The 14,663-nt window shown below is 41.4% G+C and overlaps 1 protein-coding gene across 3 annotated transcripts in view; it reads left to right on the forward strand.

The window, feature by feature from the left end:
* The window catches only part of Ahcyl1 (adenosylhomocysteinase like 1), a 37,717-nt gene extending 24,199 nt beyond the window's left edge, over positions 1 to 13,518 (forward strand). Inside the window, exons 3-17 of one of the 3 annotated variants that reach the window (XM_005076606.4) lie at positions 1,099 to 1,242; positions 2,175 to 2,275; positions 2,924 to 3,026; positions 4,274 to 4,368; positions 5,189 to 5,295; positions 6,098 to 6,214; positions 6,461 to 6,524; positions 7,270 to 7,358; positions 7,838 to 7,908; positions 8,229 to 8,323; positions 8,400 to 8,498; positions 8,833 to 8,901; positions 9,285 to 9,363; positions 10,980 to 11,100; positions 11,520 to 13,518. In XM_005076606.4, the coding sequence (XP_005076663.1) occupies positions 1,099 to 1,242; positions 2,175 to 2,275; positions 2,924 to 3,026; positions 4,274 to 4,368; positions 5,189 to 5,295; positions 6,098 to 6,214; positions 6,461 to 6,524; positions 7,270 to 7,358; positions 7,838 to 7,908; positions 8,229 to 8,323; positions 8,400 to 8,498; positions 8,833 to 8,901; positions 9,285 to 9,363; positions 10,980 to 11,100; positions 11,520 to 11,526 (1,361 nt within the window). In that variant the 3' untranslated portion in view covers positions 11,527 to 13,518. Of the gene's footprint in view, positions 1 to 1,098; positions 1,243 to 2,174; positions 2,276 to 2,923; positions 3,027 to 4,273; positions 4,369 to 5,188; positions 5,296 to 6,097; positions 6,215 to 6,460; positions 6,525 to 7,269; positions 7,359 to 7,837; positions 7,909 to 8,228; positions 8,324 to 8,399; positions 8,499 to 8,832; positions 8,902 to 9,284; positions 9,364 to 10,979; positions 11,105 to 11,519 lie in introns of those variants that run through there. The other 2 variants (XM_013118126.3, XM_040752069.1) reach the window with 2 other exon arrangements.
* Positions 13,519 to 14,663: the final 1,145 nt, after the last annotated feature.

A 14,663-nucleotide genomic window follows, 5' to 3' on the forward strand; every position in this document is an offset into this window, starting at 1 on the left:
AGTTTCAAAGGTCTTGATGGTCATCTCATAGAAACCCATTAGAACATTTTTAAAAGCTTAGTAACAGAACTGAATTGTCAGAGTGGAGAATTGTTTCAGTGCAGAATTCTACCAGAACTTCAAAGAGAAAATGGCCTTTAGTAGTGTTTGAGTTGCCTGGACTTCTGCCCCTTTGGAAGATGTTTGTCTGTGGAAGTCAGTAAGAGAGCCTTGGTCCAATGGCCAGAATGTTGACCAGAAAAGCATTCAGTTCAGAGAGGAAAGATGTGACTAGAGAAGTAATGAGTGATTGTAGATCCTATTACACCTCTTTCTGAAGAATGGACTTAGATTTTATGTGATATTTTCATCTCTTTATCTTCTTGACAGACTTTTTCTCAAAGCTTGTTTTCAGTCCTTTTCTGGATTCCTTGAGCACAGCCTGGTATCAAATCCCTTAAGAATTGCTTTCATCTGTATCAGTTGTTCTCAGAAATGCCATCTCTTGAGTACCTCCCAGAACCTACCAAATGGAAACTTTAGCCAGGGAACTAGCAATCTGTACTTTTAACAAACAGGTCATTCTAATAGATGTGTAAGTGTGAGAACCAGTACTCTATAGAAATAGCATTCCTTATCCCTGTTACTCCATTTTTGGGGGGATCTGGTTACAGTCCACATAGGCCAAGTAACTGTTATTGTAGGATCACCACAGGCAGTATAGGACTAGGCTCTATAGTTCTTTATCACAGACACTCGTGGCACGGTGTCATTAGGATGGGTGAAAAGAGCTTTAGTACTAAGAGATGTAGTTTCATTCACACCAGGTGTTAGAGCATGGAGGAGCAGAACCGATGACAGTCGAAGGGACCTGCAATTAAAAGTGTTCTCTTTGCGGTGGTGGCGCATGCCTTTAATCCCAGCATTTGGGAGGCAGAGGCAGGCGGATCTCTGTGAGTTCGAGGCCGGGCTGGACCGATAGCCTCCAAAACAATACAGAGAAACCCTGTCTCATAAAATCCAAAAAAAAAAAGTGTTCTCTTCACTTAAATGAGAGTCCCTGGGGACTGCACTCAGTGGAGTTTGGACCAATGAGGTTTTTCTCTTTGCTGGCTCTAGCTGCATCCTACACAGATAGCTCTGATGATGAGGTTTCCCCCCGAGAGAAGCAGCAAACCAACTCGAAGGGCAGCAGCAATTTCTGTGTGAAGAACATCAAGCAGGCAGAGTTTGGACGCCGGGAGATCGAGATTGCAGAGCAAGGTAAAGAAGGGTGTGAGCGGAGGGCCAGAAGCACCCTTTGCACCGCTTCTCAGGACCTGGAAAAGACAGTTTCTCGTACCTTGGATAAAACACTTCTCCCTGTATGGAAACTGAGCCTTAGGATGCTTGTGTTTATTTTTCCTTTTTCTTTTCCCAGTGTATGGTAATTACAGAGTGGTTTCTATTTTCCTCATCATGACACCATATTCACAGGTCTACAGTAGTAGTCAGCAAGTGTTGGATCACAACATAGTGGTTAGTTGTGTGGGATATTTTTTAGCTGCCAAAACCAGAGAGCCAGATTTCCCAGAAGTAGCTGATGTGGCAGGGTTCTAAGCTAAGCCTGGGGTCTCCTCTACTGGAACAAAGTAAAGGGGACTGACAACCAACTGAATCTTGATTTCTCTATTCCACTATACTACTCCCAAGGGTCTCTGCTCTTGTCTTTCTTTATATTAAAGGTGTGTTACTTACTGGCTAGGGTAAGACAGCAGGTCAAATAGCTGCAAGTGTCTTCCGCTTTCATCAAACTTCCTGGTTTGATGAGGACATATGGAATTGTTCATAACTGCTTCCCTCTCCTCTTTATGACTGGGGAGACTCACTGTGTCTACTTTGAACAGTTTTGAAAGTTTAGTTCATTCTCTGCTCAGACCTTTGTGTGTGTGTGTGTGTGTGTGTGTGTGTGTGTGTGTGTGTGTGTGTGTGTGTGTGTGTGTGTGTTTGTGTGTATCAGAAACAAGACCTGCCAATTGCTCACATTATAACTTTCCAGTACTCCATTGGAGAAGCCTCTAGTCATCAGGAAAGTACACTTGGCATGTTCTACCCCATCTCACCATGTCTCAACAGACCCAATCCTGACTGTGGCTGGGCAGGATCGAATGGTGTTGATAGTGTGGACCTGGCTCAGATCCTTTGTTCTTCCACAGACATGTCTGCTCTGATTTCACTCAGGAAACGTGCTCAGGGAGAGAAGCCTTTGGCTGGTGCTAAAATAGTGGGCTGTACCCACATCACGGCCCAGACAGCGGTGAGTTTGTTGGAAGAAAACAGAGGGACTTCTAATAAAAAAGGGAAGAAAACATTTTTTTAATTAAAAATAAACATGCCTTTCCTTCCTACCTAGCCAGTCCAAATGCTATTAGATAGAATAGGACTCCCTGTTCAAACAATGGTATGGTATAACATGTTTTGCTTTTATTCATCTACTAAACCCATTTTTAGCACACCTGCCTGAGGAGAATGTAAAATGGTTATTATAAAAATGTTTTAAGACTTTTGGGAACATGTCTTTCATATATAGCTACACAGCTAAATTATACCTTTGTGTAACTCTCCAGTGTAGGGCCAACTGCTGTGAAGTTACAGATCCTATGTTCTTGGGAGGTTTGTCCCCTGTACCTGGGTAGTCCTGCTCTTCCTCAGCCTGTCTTTCTGTACATCCATATAGGTACTGATTGAGACACTGCTGTGAAGTTACAGATCCTATGTTCTTGGGAGGTTTGTCCCCTGTACCTGGGTAGTCCCGCTCTTCCTCAGCCTGTCTTTCTGTACATCCATATAGGTACTGATTGAGACACTGCTGTGAAGTTACAGATCCTATGTTCTTGGGAGGTTTGTCCCCTGTACCTGGGTAGTCCCGCTCTTCCTCAGCCTGTCTTTCTGTACATCCATATAGGTACTGATTGAGACACTTTGTGCCCTGGGGGCCCAGTGCCGCTGGTCTGCTTGTAACATCTATTCAACTCAGAATGAAGTAGCTGCAGCCCTGGCTGAAGCTGGTAAGTTCTGCTTTTCACCAGCTTTGCCTCAAGCAATTAAGTATATGCCCAAATTGTCATTATACCATGTATCTCTGGGTACTATAAATTTGGGCAGTCTTAAAACAGCAGAGCTGGAGATGAAGCTCAGTGATGGACTATTTCCCTGGCATGCAGCACAGCAGTGAATTCCATCCCAACAGCACCAGAGGGGTGAGGAGAACGGAAGAAACGTATGCTATAATCAAGGTATACGTAAAGAAAAACAAAACAAGGAAATGCCCAATTCTAATGTTAAATGAATGAGAGGAAAAAGTACTGAACTGTGAGCTCAGCTGGTGTCTTCTTCTCCCCAAAAGTTTTATCAGTTTTGAGAGAACACTGTAAACAGTGTCTTTTATATTGATAGTTAATTGTTTATCTGGTATTCAGTAGTACACTAAAATGTATGTGCTGATATGTTTAATTAATTAAAAATAAAACAAATTTTTGTTGTTAAAATATTCAGAAGAACATCACTATGAAGTTTGTCTTAGAACCTTCCACCTTCCTAGGATCTTCAAAAACTTTGTCTAATTTTTTTCTGATACGTGTTTATTATAGAAGATTTAGGAAATTCAAAGTAACCAAAGATTTGACAAGCTGCTCTCTATGCATTATATTGGTGAGCAAATCTTAGTATGTATACATTTTTATAACCTAAACATTGCATTTTCAGAAGTGATTTTTCATATCACTGAACATATAGCCACATGATTTTACTTCATTTTCCTAGAATTGGGCATTTTAAATTATTTTGAGATGTACAGTGCTGATGTACAGTGCTCTAGAAGGAGCTTTGTTTTACATATTTCAGTTTACCTCCTTAAGATGCAGTATAAGCCAGGTGTTGGCGGTACACACCTTTAATCCCAGCACTTGGGAGGCAGAGGCAGGTGGATCTCTGTGAGTTCAAGGCCAGCCTGGTCTACAAGGCTATACAGAGAAACCCTGTCTTGAAAAACCATTTAAAAAATAAATAAGATGCAGTATAAAGTATAAAATTGACCTTTATGGCTTCAAGATACTTTTAAAACAAAAATCTCTTAATCTCTTAAAGTAATTTCTGAATTAAAAGTAATAATTTGGCTCTTGCTTTTTACTCTTTAAGTTTTCCCTCTTCAGACTTGTTTCTTTTGCCTTCCATTCATCATATGGATCTCAGAAAGTGGTACTGGTGTATGAGACACCTCAAACGAAAATTAGCTGATTTATTTCTGTCTCCATAGGAGTTGCAGTGTTCGCTTGGAAGGGCGAGTCAGAAGATGATTTCTGGTGGTGCATTGACCGCTGTGTCAACATGGATGGGTGGCAAGCTAACATGGTAATAGTTCATGTCCATTCCATCCTTGTGACTATGGATTTATTTCCTTTTCTCCCTTAAAGCATGGTTCCCTAAATATATTTTTGTATGTTTGGTCTTATTTATTGACGTTATTGCTAAAGTGTTTAAACACAACACCTACTTGGTATGGGTCTGAGATGCACAGGCCCTGGATTCAATCTCCAGCACCAAAAAGTTAAAAAAAAAAAAAAAAGAAGAAGAAGAAGAAGAAAGGAAGGAAGGAAGGAAGGAAGGCAAAAGGGCTCTGAGTACTGAGTGGAGAGTTGGGGGAAGGGTAAGCTTAGGTGGACGTGTGGCTCGAAGCACAGCACAGTGGACAGAAGGGAGTGCTGCGGGCACTTTGGAGTAGGAGTCTTACTTCTTTCCTCCTGCTCCAGCTCTCCTTTTGCATTCAAAGGAGCTATATTCCAACTAGACTAAAATGAGTCCATGATTTGTAAAATGTGTTTACTGTAGCTGGGCATGATTGTGCATGCCTATAATCCCAGCATTTGAGAGGCTGAAGCAGGAGGAGTACTTGCTCAGGAGTTTTAGACCAGCCTGAGCATCGTAGCAAGATCTAATCTTTTTTTAAAAAGCTTTTTTCTACTGTAGCCTAGAACACATTTAGGAATTCTTTTGACCACTTTACACCAACAGATTTAAGTATATTTCCACTGTCTAAGCCTACTCTCTGGAGCTTTAAGAAGTGCTCTTCGAAAGCATACAGGGCTCTCTCATTAGTGTAGAAAGTGGACTCAAAGATCCCCCTAGCTCTAGCAGCCTGAATGCCCATAGAAGTCTTCTGGCTGTTCTGTAGATCCTGGATGATGGGGGAGACTTAACCCACTGGGTTTATAAGAAGTATCCAAACGTGTTTAAGAAGATCCGAGGCATTGTGGAAGAGAGCGTGACTGGTGTTCACAGGTAACAGATTCTGGAGTAGCTGCCCCTTGTGTCCTTGCCTCATCAAATTCTTCTGGTCTCTCCTAGGCTGTAGGGCTGTGTTTCAGGCTTAAAAGAACTAAGTGGGAGTGTCTTCCTTAGATAAAGCTGAGTTTTTTACTTTTGAAAATCAAAGTGACTTAGAAGGAATTTTTTTCCAGATTCTAATCACATGTTTTTATCTCCCATTTATTCTACTGAATAAGTATCAATTATTTGGGGGAAGGGGTGTAGGTAGTATTGAGTCTTGGAAAAATTGTCCTCAATGTTGTATTAGAATCTTATATTTTAAATATGGAGGGGAAAGCCTATTGCAAAACTACATGTGATGTAACAAAAAGTAAAACTGAAGACATACTCTTGGCTTGGTGGAAATAACTAAATGGTATCTGGGAGTATTGCTCTACTGGGGGCACATTGCACGTGATTGCTCTCACAGACACAGCAAACCACATCAACATCATTGTAATCTTTATTTACCAGAAGTAGACATGAGTGTCTAAAGTTAGAAAAATGCTGGCCTAAGGATATAATGTTCCCTTGGTGGAAAAGCAGTAAATTACTTCAACTGAAAAATGTTTACTTTCCTTCCAGAATTAAAGGATAAAGATAGAAGAAAATGAGTTGAGGAGAGATGACAAGAAAATAATCATGTCCAAATAAATAAGACTTGGGCAATAAATAACATTAAGGAGGGCAGCATGGAACTTGAAGCAGATTTTGCTGCGTACTGTTTTATCACCTAACTTGGTGTTGTTTGTTTTGTGGCTTCTTCTCCCTCTAGGCTATATCAGCTCTCCAAAGCTGGGAAGCTCTGTGTTCCAGCCATGAATGTCAATGATTCTGTTACCAAACAGAAGTTTGATAACTTGTACTGCTGCCGAGAGTCCATTTTGGATGGGTATGTTGAAATGTGTATATTCAGACTTGCAAGGGACCAGTGGGATTTGTTTGACATAATAGTCTGATACCTACAGCTTGCCTCTGTGGTCTCCCTCCTTTACATGGTACTAATGGGGCCCATTTCACACTAACCTCAGCCAACTTCCAATTGAATTTCTTTTGGGCATTGCCCTACGCTTTAATTTGGTAGAAAGGGAATGAGTTGCTAATAATGTTTGAGTTGAGCCATTGTCTGTTTCCACAGCCTGAAGAGGACCACAGATGTGATGTTTGGTGGGAAACAAGTGGTGGTGTGTGGTTATGGTGAGGTAAATAACTGGGCCCCGTGTCTCTGCTTTTTCTTATTAAAGGGGCTTAATAGAAGCATTGGGTGAAGGAGGCAGTCTTGAAACATTGGTAAATTAGTCAAAGTATGTTTTTCCATACTGTTCTTTAAAATGATGACAAAAGTCCTTTTCGTATTCATGAATTAAAGGTATAAAATGTATTGCATTTTCATATTTCACCAATTTGTCTTATTGATTGATATCAGCATTATTGCCCCCCTACTTATAACCTTTTATGAAATATAATTCAGGTGAATAGATGGCATCTTATCCCCATTTTATGACCTGCATTAGAATGGAGAAACTAACATGACATTATAGTTGAGTGTCTCTAAACTGAAATAAGTTCTAGGAAGTTTCATTGTCTTCAGCAATGATCCACTGAAGTTCTTGGGCTTCTGGCTATTGAGTGAACACATTGCAAGCAAGTTTACCAGGTTTTTATGGAGTAAGAACTCAGAGTTGTTCTTGTTTGATCTTGTTTCCATAATGGTAACTGTTACCCAAAGCCTCCCTCTCCCCAACTCTTGTAACAACATGTCTACTAAATTATCACTAATTAAGGTTTACAACCTGGTTTGGGTTTCTTGTTACTCCAGCTGAGGTTGAAGTGTTCACTTAAATGATGAGTAATTTAAAGAAGGCTAATTCCTACCTCATCAAAAGCTTGTCTGCCCCCCAGTGACCATGTTAGACCTGGCAACTTGGCCTTTCCTATGTTCTGCAGGTAGGAAAGGGTTGCTGTGCTGCTCTCAAGGCCCTTGGAGCAATTGTCTACATCACAGAAATTGACCCCATCTGTGCTCTGCAGGCCTGGTAAGGATAGAGTAATGATAGCCTATGAGACTTGAATTAGGTGCTTTATATTTCTGAGAGTTGATGGTTGAATCACTCTTTTTTTTTTTTCCTTTTTTTTTTTTTTTTTTTGTGGTAGAAGTCTCCCAGGAAGAGAAATGTGGCTTTGTTCCCTTCACACTAGTTCTAGGGCCTTCATGCTTGTCTAGGCCTCTTGACATTTTTTTCTTCCTGTGTAGAATCTTGGGGTCTGCCGAAGCAGTGTGTAGTTTAGTATAGCTTATCACTTACCACTTCTGGAAGATAGCATTAGCTTTTACTTCAGAGGGGGATTTTGTTTTCTAATTCTGTGACCATCTAAGAAAGTCTCTTTCTGTCTCTGTCTCTGTCTCTGTCTCTCTCTCTCTCTCTCTCTCTCTCTGTCTCTCTCTCACACACACACACACACACACACACACACACACACACTTTGCTTATAGTGCTTCTTTCTTTCCTTCCAGCATGGATGGATTCAGGGTGGTGAAGCTAAATGAAGTCATCCGGCAGGTGGATGTTGTGATAACTTGCACAGGTGAGTATCAGTGCTTTGGTACATGTAGAGCAAAATTAACTCTCAGGCTAAATCTCAAGTGCTCAGCGTGAAGTCTCAGAGTTAGAGTAAGTTCTCAGAACTTTCAACATTTTCCAAAAGAAAGAGCTTTTCCTTGGTGATTTTTCATATTACTTGGTCTTAAATCCAAATAATTGAGCTCAAGCTTTTGCTGTACACATCTTTCTCACAATGTCTGCAAGCTCTTTAAAGGTAGCAAATGTCTCCCAGGTTCTAGCTGGAAATGGCTGGTACTGTTGTGCCCAGCATCGTTTTCTTCAACCACTCTTCTTTACTTCTAGGAAATAAGAATGTAGTGACTCGGGAGCACTTGGACCGGATGAAAAATAGTTGCATCGTATGCAATATGGGCCACTCCAACACAGAAATCGATGTGGTGAGGCTTCTCTCCATAGAGTACGCTTTTCTCTGAGTTTCACTAGAGCCACCACAAACTGTGTGCTTCCTTCCAGACCAGCCTCCGCACTCCAGAGTTAACATGGGAGCGAGTACGTTCTCAGGTGGACCATGTCATTTGGCCTGATGGCAAACGGGTTGTCCTTCTCGCAGAGGTAACACACATTGAAGAGTGTGCACATAGTAAGGAAGGGAAGTGGGGCCTGTGTTCCCCTGAACTTTGTCTTTGGATAGAGGTGTGTTTCCCCAATTGTCTAGCTCCTAAAAAAGAAGCACTCCAGAAAAATCTCCTTTTTGCTAAGTACATCCCTGTTTCCTGCCCTTGGCTGACTCATTCAGCCTTCACACAGATTTGTAAGGTGTGTAAAGCTTGAAGTTCTCTCCAAGTGTAGTACAGAGAGATGAAAAGCCTCTGTGTCTGCTTGACTTGGGTACGTGAGAAGCGGAAAGAAGGGCAACAGCTCATCCCATTTCTCTCCTCCCTTCCAGGGTCGCTTACTCAATCTGAGCTGCTCCACAGTTCCTACCTTTGTTCTCTCCATCACAGCCACAACACAGGTATGGGCAAGATGCCTGCTTTTCCTACACTGAAGTGTGTGCAGCTGAGTGTACTGTGACTCTTACTGCCCTAGTGCCTTTTCCACGTCCTCAGTTGTTCAGGCTCACACTTTGTCCTGTGAAGAGCCGTTAGTGATTGTGTCTCTGCAATGACTGCTCAGCTGAAGTTACAGTGTTCTAGCTTAGTTATATTTAGTCTGTTCTTTTGTTAGAAACTAAACAGAAACATGACTTCGTCTTATATCAGCTATCCTTTATCTGAGGACAGAGTCCTCAGTGCTCTCAAGATCAATTACTGTTATGCTTATCCTAAAGCACTGTTAAACCTAGTTTTATGTTATGTCCCTGTCTAAGAAATGATTTGTTCTCTGGCCCTCTTTTAGGCTTTGGCACTGATAGAACTCTATAATGCACCTGAGGGACGCTACAAACAGGATGTGTACTTACTTCCTAAGAAAATGGGTGAGTGAAAAACTGAAACAGGCATTGAAATCTGGTTGACTGCATGGTCTTGTAAAATGTTTTTCCTAAAAAACATTAGATGTGGAGCCAGGGTTCTGATTGCTCTTGTAGTGCTTGCTTGGCCTCAGGAGACCATCTGTTAGCACCGTGAGTCTCCATTTTTGTGAATAGCATGAGAATAATACTGTGTACTTTATAGAATTGTAGTAAGAACCTGAGCTAAATAAAGAAGATTCTCTTATCTCAGATACCTCTCCAAAGGTCAGTAGACTTCCCAGTACAACTAAATACAGCCTAGACCAAAGTGAGAGAACAAAACAGGTTGTATTATCTCTCTCTCAGCCTTCTGCACCTCTGTAGGTCCACTTACACTAGTATAAACCACCCCTAGTCCTTTGCCTTTCTGTATAGTGGTACCCAGCCCATACGTATAGCCAGTCCAAATGCCTAGCTTTAAGCTAAAACACAACTTGCGGGCTGGTGAGATGCTAGGGGTTAAGAGCACTTGCTGTTTTTGCAAAGGATGCAGGTTCAGGTCCCAGCACCCACATGGTGGCTCACAACCATCTGTAACTCCAGGTCCAAGGGACCCAGTGCCCTCTTCTGGGCTCAACAGGCACACATGTGGTCCAAACATTCAGGAAAAGATGCATAAATGTTTTTTTTTAATGTTTAATTCTTGCTGGGCGGTGGTGGCGCACGCCTTTAATCACAGCACTCGGGAGGCAGAGGCAGGCGGATCTCTGTGAGTTCGAGACCGGGCTGGACCGATAGCCTCCGAAACAATACAGAGAAACCCTGTCTCGTAAAAACCAAAAAAAAAAAGTTTAATTCTTACTCTGTTTTCATTAAATGGCTTACCTCAAATTGCTTTTGGGCTTTTTGTTGTTTGTTTGTTTGTTTAATTTTTTATATGTATGGGTGTTTTGCCTACATGTACATCTAACCACAGGCATGACTGTTGCTTGTCAAAACCAGAAGAGGTTATCAAAGCACCTGGAACTGGAGTTATAAATGGTTTGAGCTGCCACATGGGTGCTTGGAATCAAACCTGGGTCTTGAAAGTTTAGCCAGTGCCTTAACTGCTGAACCATGTCTCTAGCCTCTAGATTTTTTTTTAAAGAAATTATATTCATAAAAATTAGGGAAGTTCATCTGTGGAACAATACTAAACATGTGCCTTAGAAATCTATAAGCCTAGAGTTTGTGACTTTAGGAATCCTATCCTAAATAAATGTCAATGACAGTAGGCTCTCTTGAGCCCACTGGGATCATCTTTGTGATTCATGCCACAGGAAGGTGAGTGTAGTATAGGACATGGTAACCACTTAGGTGAAACCAAAATTTGACAGAAAAAGATGGGGAAGTATAAGACACACCATTTGCTAGATGACCCTTTACTTGCCCTTTTTAGGTGCTAAAGAAGTAACTTCCCAGAAACGCAGCTTTGAAAGTCTTCTTAATTAAGCAATATTTCAAGTTGTGAATTTTTCAGGGTTATCCCATTCCTGTTCTCTTCCTAAACAGCTTTAAAAAATGCAAGTAGAGAAGGAGGCTGTACCCTAAGGGGCATGTCTGACAAGTCTCCTGCTCTCCTGCTACTTTTCTCTTCCTAGATGAATATGTTGCCAGCTTGCACCTGCCATCATTTGATGCCCACCTGACGGAGCTGACAGATGACCAAGCAAAGTATCTGGGACTCAACAAAAATGGGCCATTCAAACCTAATTATTACAGGTAACTTGGAAGAAACCGATTTAAATCTCTTTTCCCAATATTAGACCAGCCAGCATAGACAGCTTTCTTCAGTAAACATGTGTCATGCCTGATATTAAAGAGCATAAGGCCACCACTACAGATTGGCAGGGTAATGACCAGGTTGTTCAGTATTGGAGTGTTTGCCTAGCATAATAAGGCACTCCTTGGGTTCAGTCCCCAGCCCTGCAGAAAACCAAATTAACAAGGGAGAGATAAATTGTGTATCTACCAATAAATGTAGAGTATTCTAAAGTTTTAGAAGGGGAGCCTCACTCCAGGAGGAGCTCATGTAGGAATCCCCCAGACTAGGCTGAGAGGAAGCTTGAAGAAGATACTGTAGCTGTTCCCTTGATTCTCATGTAGAAGGAATGTTAACTGGTCCATCTCTCTCTTTTCAGATACTAATGGACGCATTACAGTGACCAGTCCACATGAACCACCCAACTCTAATAGAGTATTTTTTAAGATAACTTTTATTTTCTTCTTAATTACTTTCCTTTTGATTTTTTTTCTATAATTTCATTTTTGTTTTCTCATCTCATCATTCGAGTTTTACAAACCACACAGGAACTTGCTCCATGGCTCTTTAGGTGAAGCTGAGGTCAAAGGTTTCTCACCCTAGTCACTAAAAAAGGATTTAACTCTGCAACCCAGAAAGTTGATTCTTTAACCATTTCTAGGGACTTTGGTTATATTTAATTACCTAATTAACAAACAAAAAAATGCTAAGGTATCTTCTACAAGGAACAATCTGCAGTCTCTAAATTGCCTTAAAAGAGCCAGTTTCCTAGCGGCTGAAACGAGTGCTCTTTCTTTTCTTCAGAAGAGCCAGGGTGGTACTTCCCAGCCAGGTAGGTTAGACATTAGGTGGTGCATGTCAACTTCCCCTAGAAACTCTAAGCCCTGTTTCCTGTGTAAGGTGGCATGTCTGGCGCAGAGATGTGTTGTAAGCTCAATAGGTTCACTTGGATTTGTAGTTCAGTCCTTCCACCAGTCTCTCATTGTTCTAGTTTTTAACTAAACTGCATTCTATCAAGTTGAATTTTGTCCCTTAGCATTTATTTCTGTTGTATTTTAATTAAGGAAATTTTTTAGTGTTAACACTGAGGAACAGCTCAGGTGGTTACCAGTATCTCCTTTGAACCCTTAAAGCAAAGTGTGAAGAGTTGAGACTAGAAAAATACTAGTCTCCAACTCTGATGAGCCCCTCATGTTTCTAGCCCATAGTTTATAGCATCAGTGAACTGGAGCCATAAGCAAAATTTCTTAGCTCTGCCTCATGCAGCTTATGCTGATGGCCAATTTCTTGAGCCATTACTCAGTATAAAACACTGAGCCCTGTCTTTAGGGTTTATCCTTTAAGAGCAAACTTGTGGGCAGCTGTGCTTCTGCAACCTAAACTATTTGAAGGGAAGTCTGTATAGATGGGAAGATATAAATTGGGCCAATGCGAAACAACTATAACTATATATCTGTCCAGAACTATAGACCTTGTCTGGTGTTAGTTTTATAGACATGGTGCCACTTTTGATTGACACTTGCCACAAAAAATAAATAAAACTTATAAACTGAGATCTTAAGGAAGAGTTGGTAGAGAAAGTACATCCTGATTCATGCTCCAAAATAATTAAATCCAAGAGGCCCTCTAACGACCAGAGAGATTTACTCCCAGGCCACTCAGCCCGCTTGCCAGCATCTCTGCATGGTTAAATGAGCTTCATGCTCACAAGCTTTAAGTATATAATTATCCAGGATTTTAAGTCCTCAACGTGTTCGAGCTTGTGATCCTTCAAAGATGGGTTATGCGTTAATTCTAGGTACTAGAAATGTTTACTTCTCTCTTTCCACTGATCAGAGAAACAGGCATCAAAAACAGAAATACAAGAAAGGAAAGCTTTTACCCTGCACCTTCCTAGCAGGGAACAATTATCTTGCCAAAACTTCTTTGCCTTTTCTCACCCATTTCTCCCTACCCAGTCCCTTCCTGCTCCTTGCCAATGTGATCATGCTTTGTTCTCTATATATGCTAACGTTTGAAGATCCCTTTCCTAGGGCACTTAACCAGCCAGTCAGAATACCACATTCAGTAGGGACTTATCTTGGCCAACAACAGTATATCCATCTGGTGAGCTCTGCTGGAGGGGAGGGCCCAGTTCTTGCTGCCCTCTAATCTGCCCTCTGGTCCTGTGTCTATTACTGTGTCCATAGGAATAATAGGTAAGGGCTCGTCTCTGTCAAGCCATGTAACAAAAGGACACTGAAAATGTTTGGCATCAGAGGGAACATGCGGAGACCAACTCGGGAGGAAAATATTCATTTTGTATTGACTGATTTTTAATGAATGCAATATTAATCCTTGCAGATGAGCAATAATCATTAAAGTCAATTAAAATGTAAGATTTACTGGTAGTCTTGTGCCTTTTTTGGTTAGATAGCAAAAGTTCATTAGACCCTGTTTATTAGGATGAGACAAGCCATTCGAAGACAAAGTCTGTCTTAAATAAGCTGGCCTCAAACTTCTTGGCTCAGGTCCTCCTGATTCAAGTCTTCCCAGTAGCTGGCATTATAGGCTTAACACTGCACCCTGCTGTCATTAATGTCTAAAGTTGCTATGGTCTAGATGTTGAATATCCTCCTAAAAGTCTGTGTGTTAAGACTGACATCACTTTTGAGAGGTGCACCAGAACCTTTAGGAGATAGGACATAATGGAAGGTGCCTGGGCATGCCGTTGGATGGAATGGGTATGACATCGCCCATTCTTTTTGCTTTCTGGCTAGTGAGATAAGCAGTTTTATTTCCACTGTTAGACCCAAAGGCTTACCATAGTAGACCCAAAGTGATGTGGCTAGTCAGTCATGGACTGAAACCTGCCTTCAGAACTTGGAAGCCAAAATAATGTTTTGTTTTTAGGTATTTTTATTTTATGTATATTGGTGTTTTGCCTGTATGTATGCCTGTGTGAGGGTGCCAGATGCCCTGGAACAGGAGTCACAGACAGTTGTGAGCTGCCATGTGGGTGCTGGGAATTGAACCTGGGTCCTCTGGAAGAACAGTCAATGCTCTTAAAAGCTAAGCATTCTCCAGCCTCCCAAAATATTTTTTTATCTTTTTTGTTTGTTTGTTTGTTCGCGTTTTGATTTTTCGAGACAGAATTTCTCTGTGTAGCTTTGGAGGCTGTCCTGTAACTAGCTCTTATAGATCAGGCTGGTCTTGAACTCATAGAGGTCTACCTGCCTCTGCCTCCTGAGTGCTGGGATTAAAGGTGTACGCCACCACCGCCCACTTTTTTATCTTTAAGTTGGTTATCTCAGGTATTCACAATAATGATGAAAAGCTGTCTAGTGCATATGGTTATCTGTCTTAGTTACTGCTGCTGTAAAGGAGCATGTGATGACTCAGTTGCTAAAATTCTTGCTTGCCAGTATGAGGGCCTGTGGGTGTGCTGGCACATGCTTGTAATCCAACACAGGAGACAGACACAGAGGAAGATGCCTGGGACTCAGTAGCCAACCAGTCTAGCCTAATCGTTGAGCTTCAAGCC

The sequence above is a fragment of the Mesocricetus auratus genome, unplaced genomic scaffold (genome assembly GCF_017639785.1).
Source record: "Mesocricetus auratus isolate SY011 unplaced genomic scaffold, BCM_Maur_2.0 Super-Scaffold_100009, whole genome shotgun sequence".
Classification (NCBI taxonomy): Eukaryota; Metazoa; Chordata; class Mammalia; order Rodentia; family Cricetidae; genus Mesocricetus; species Mesocricetus auratus.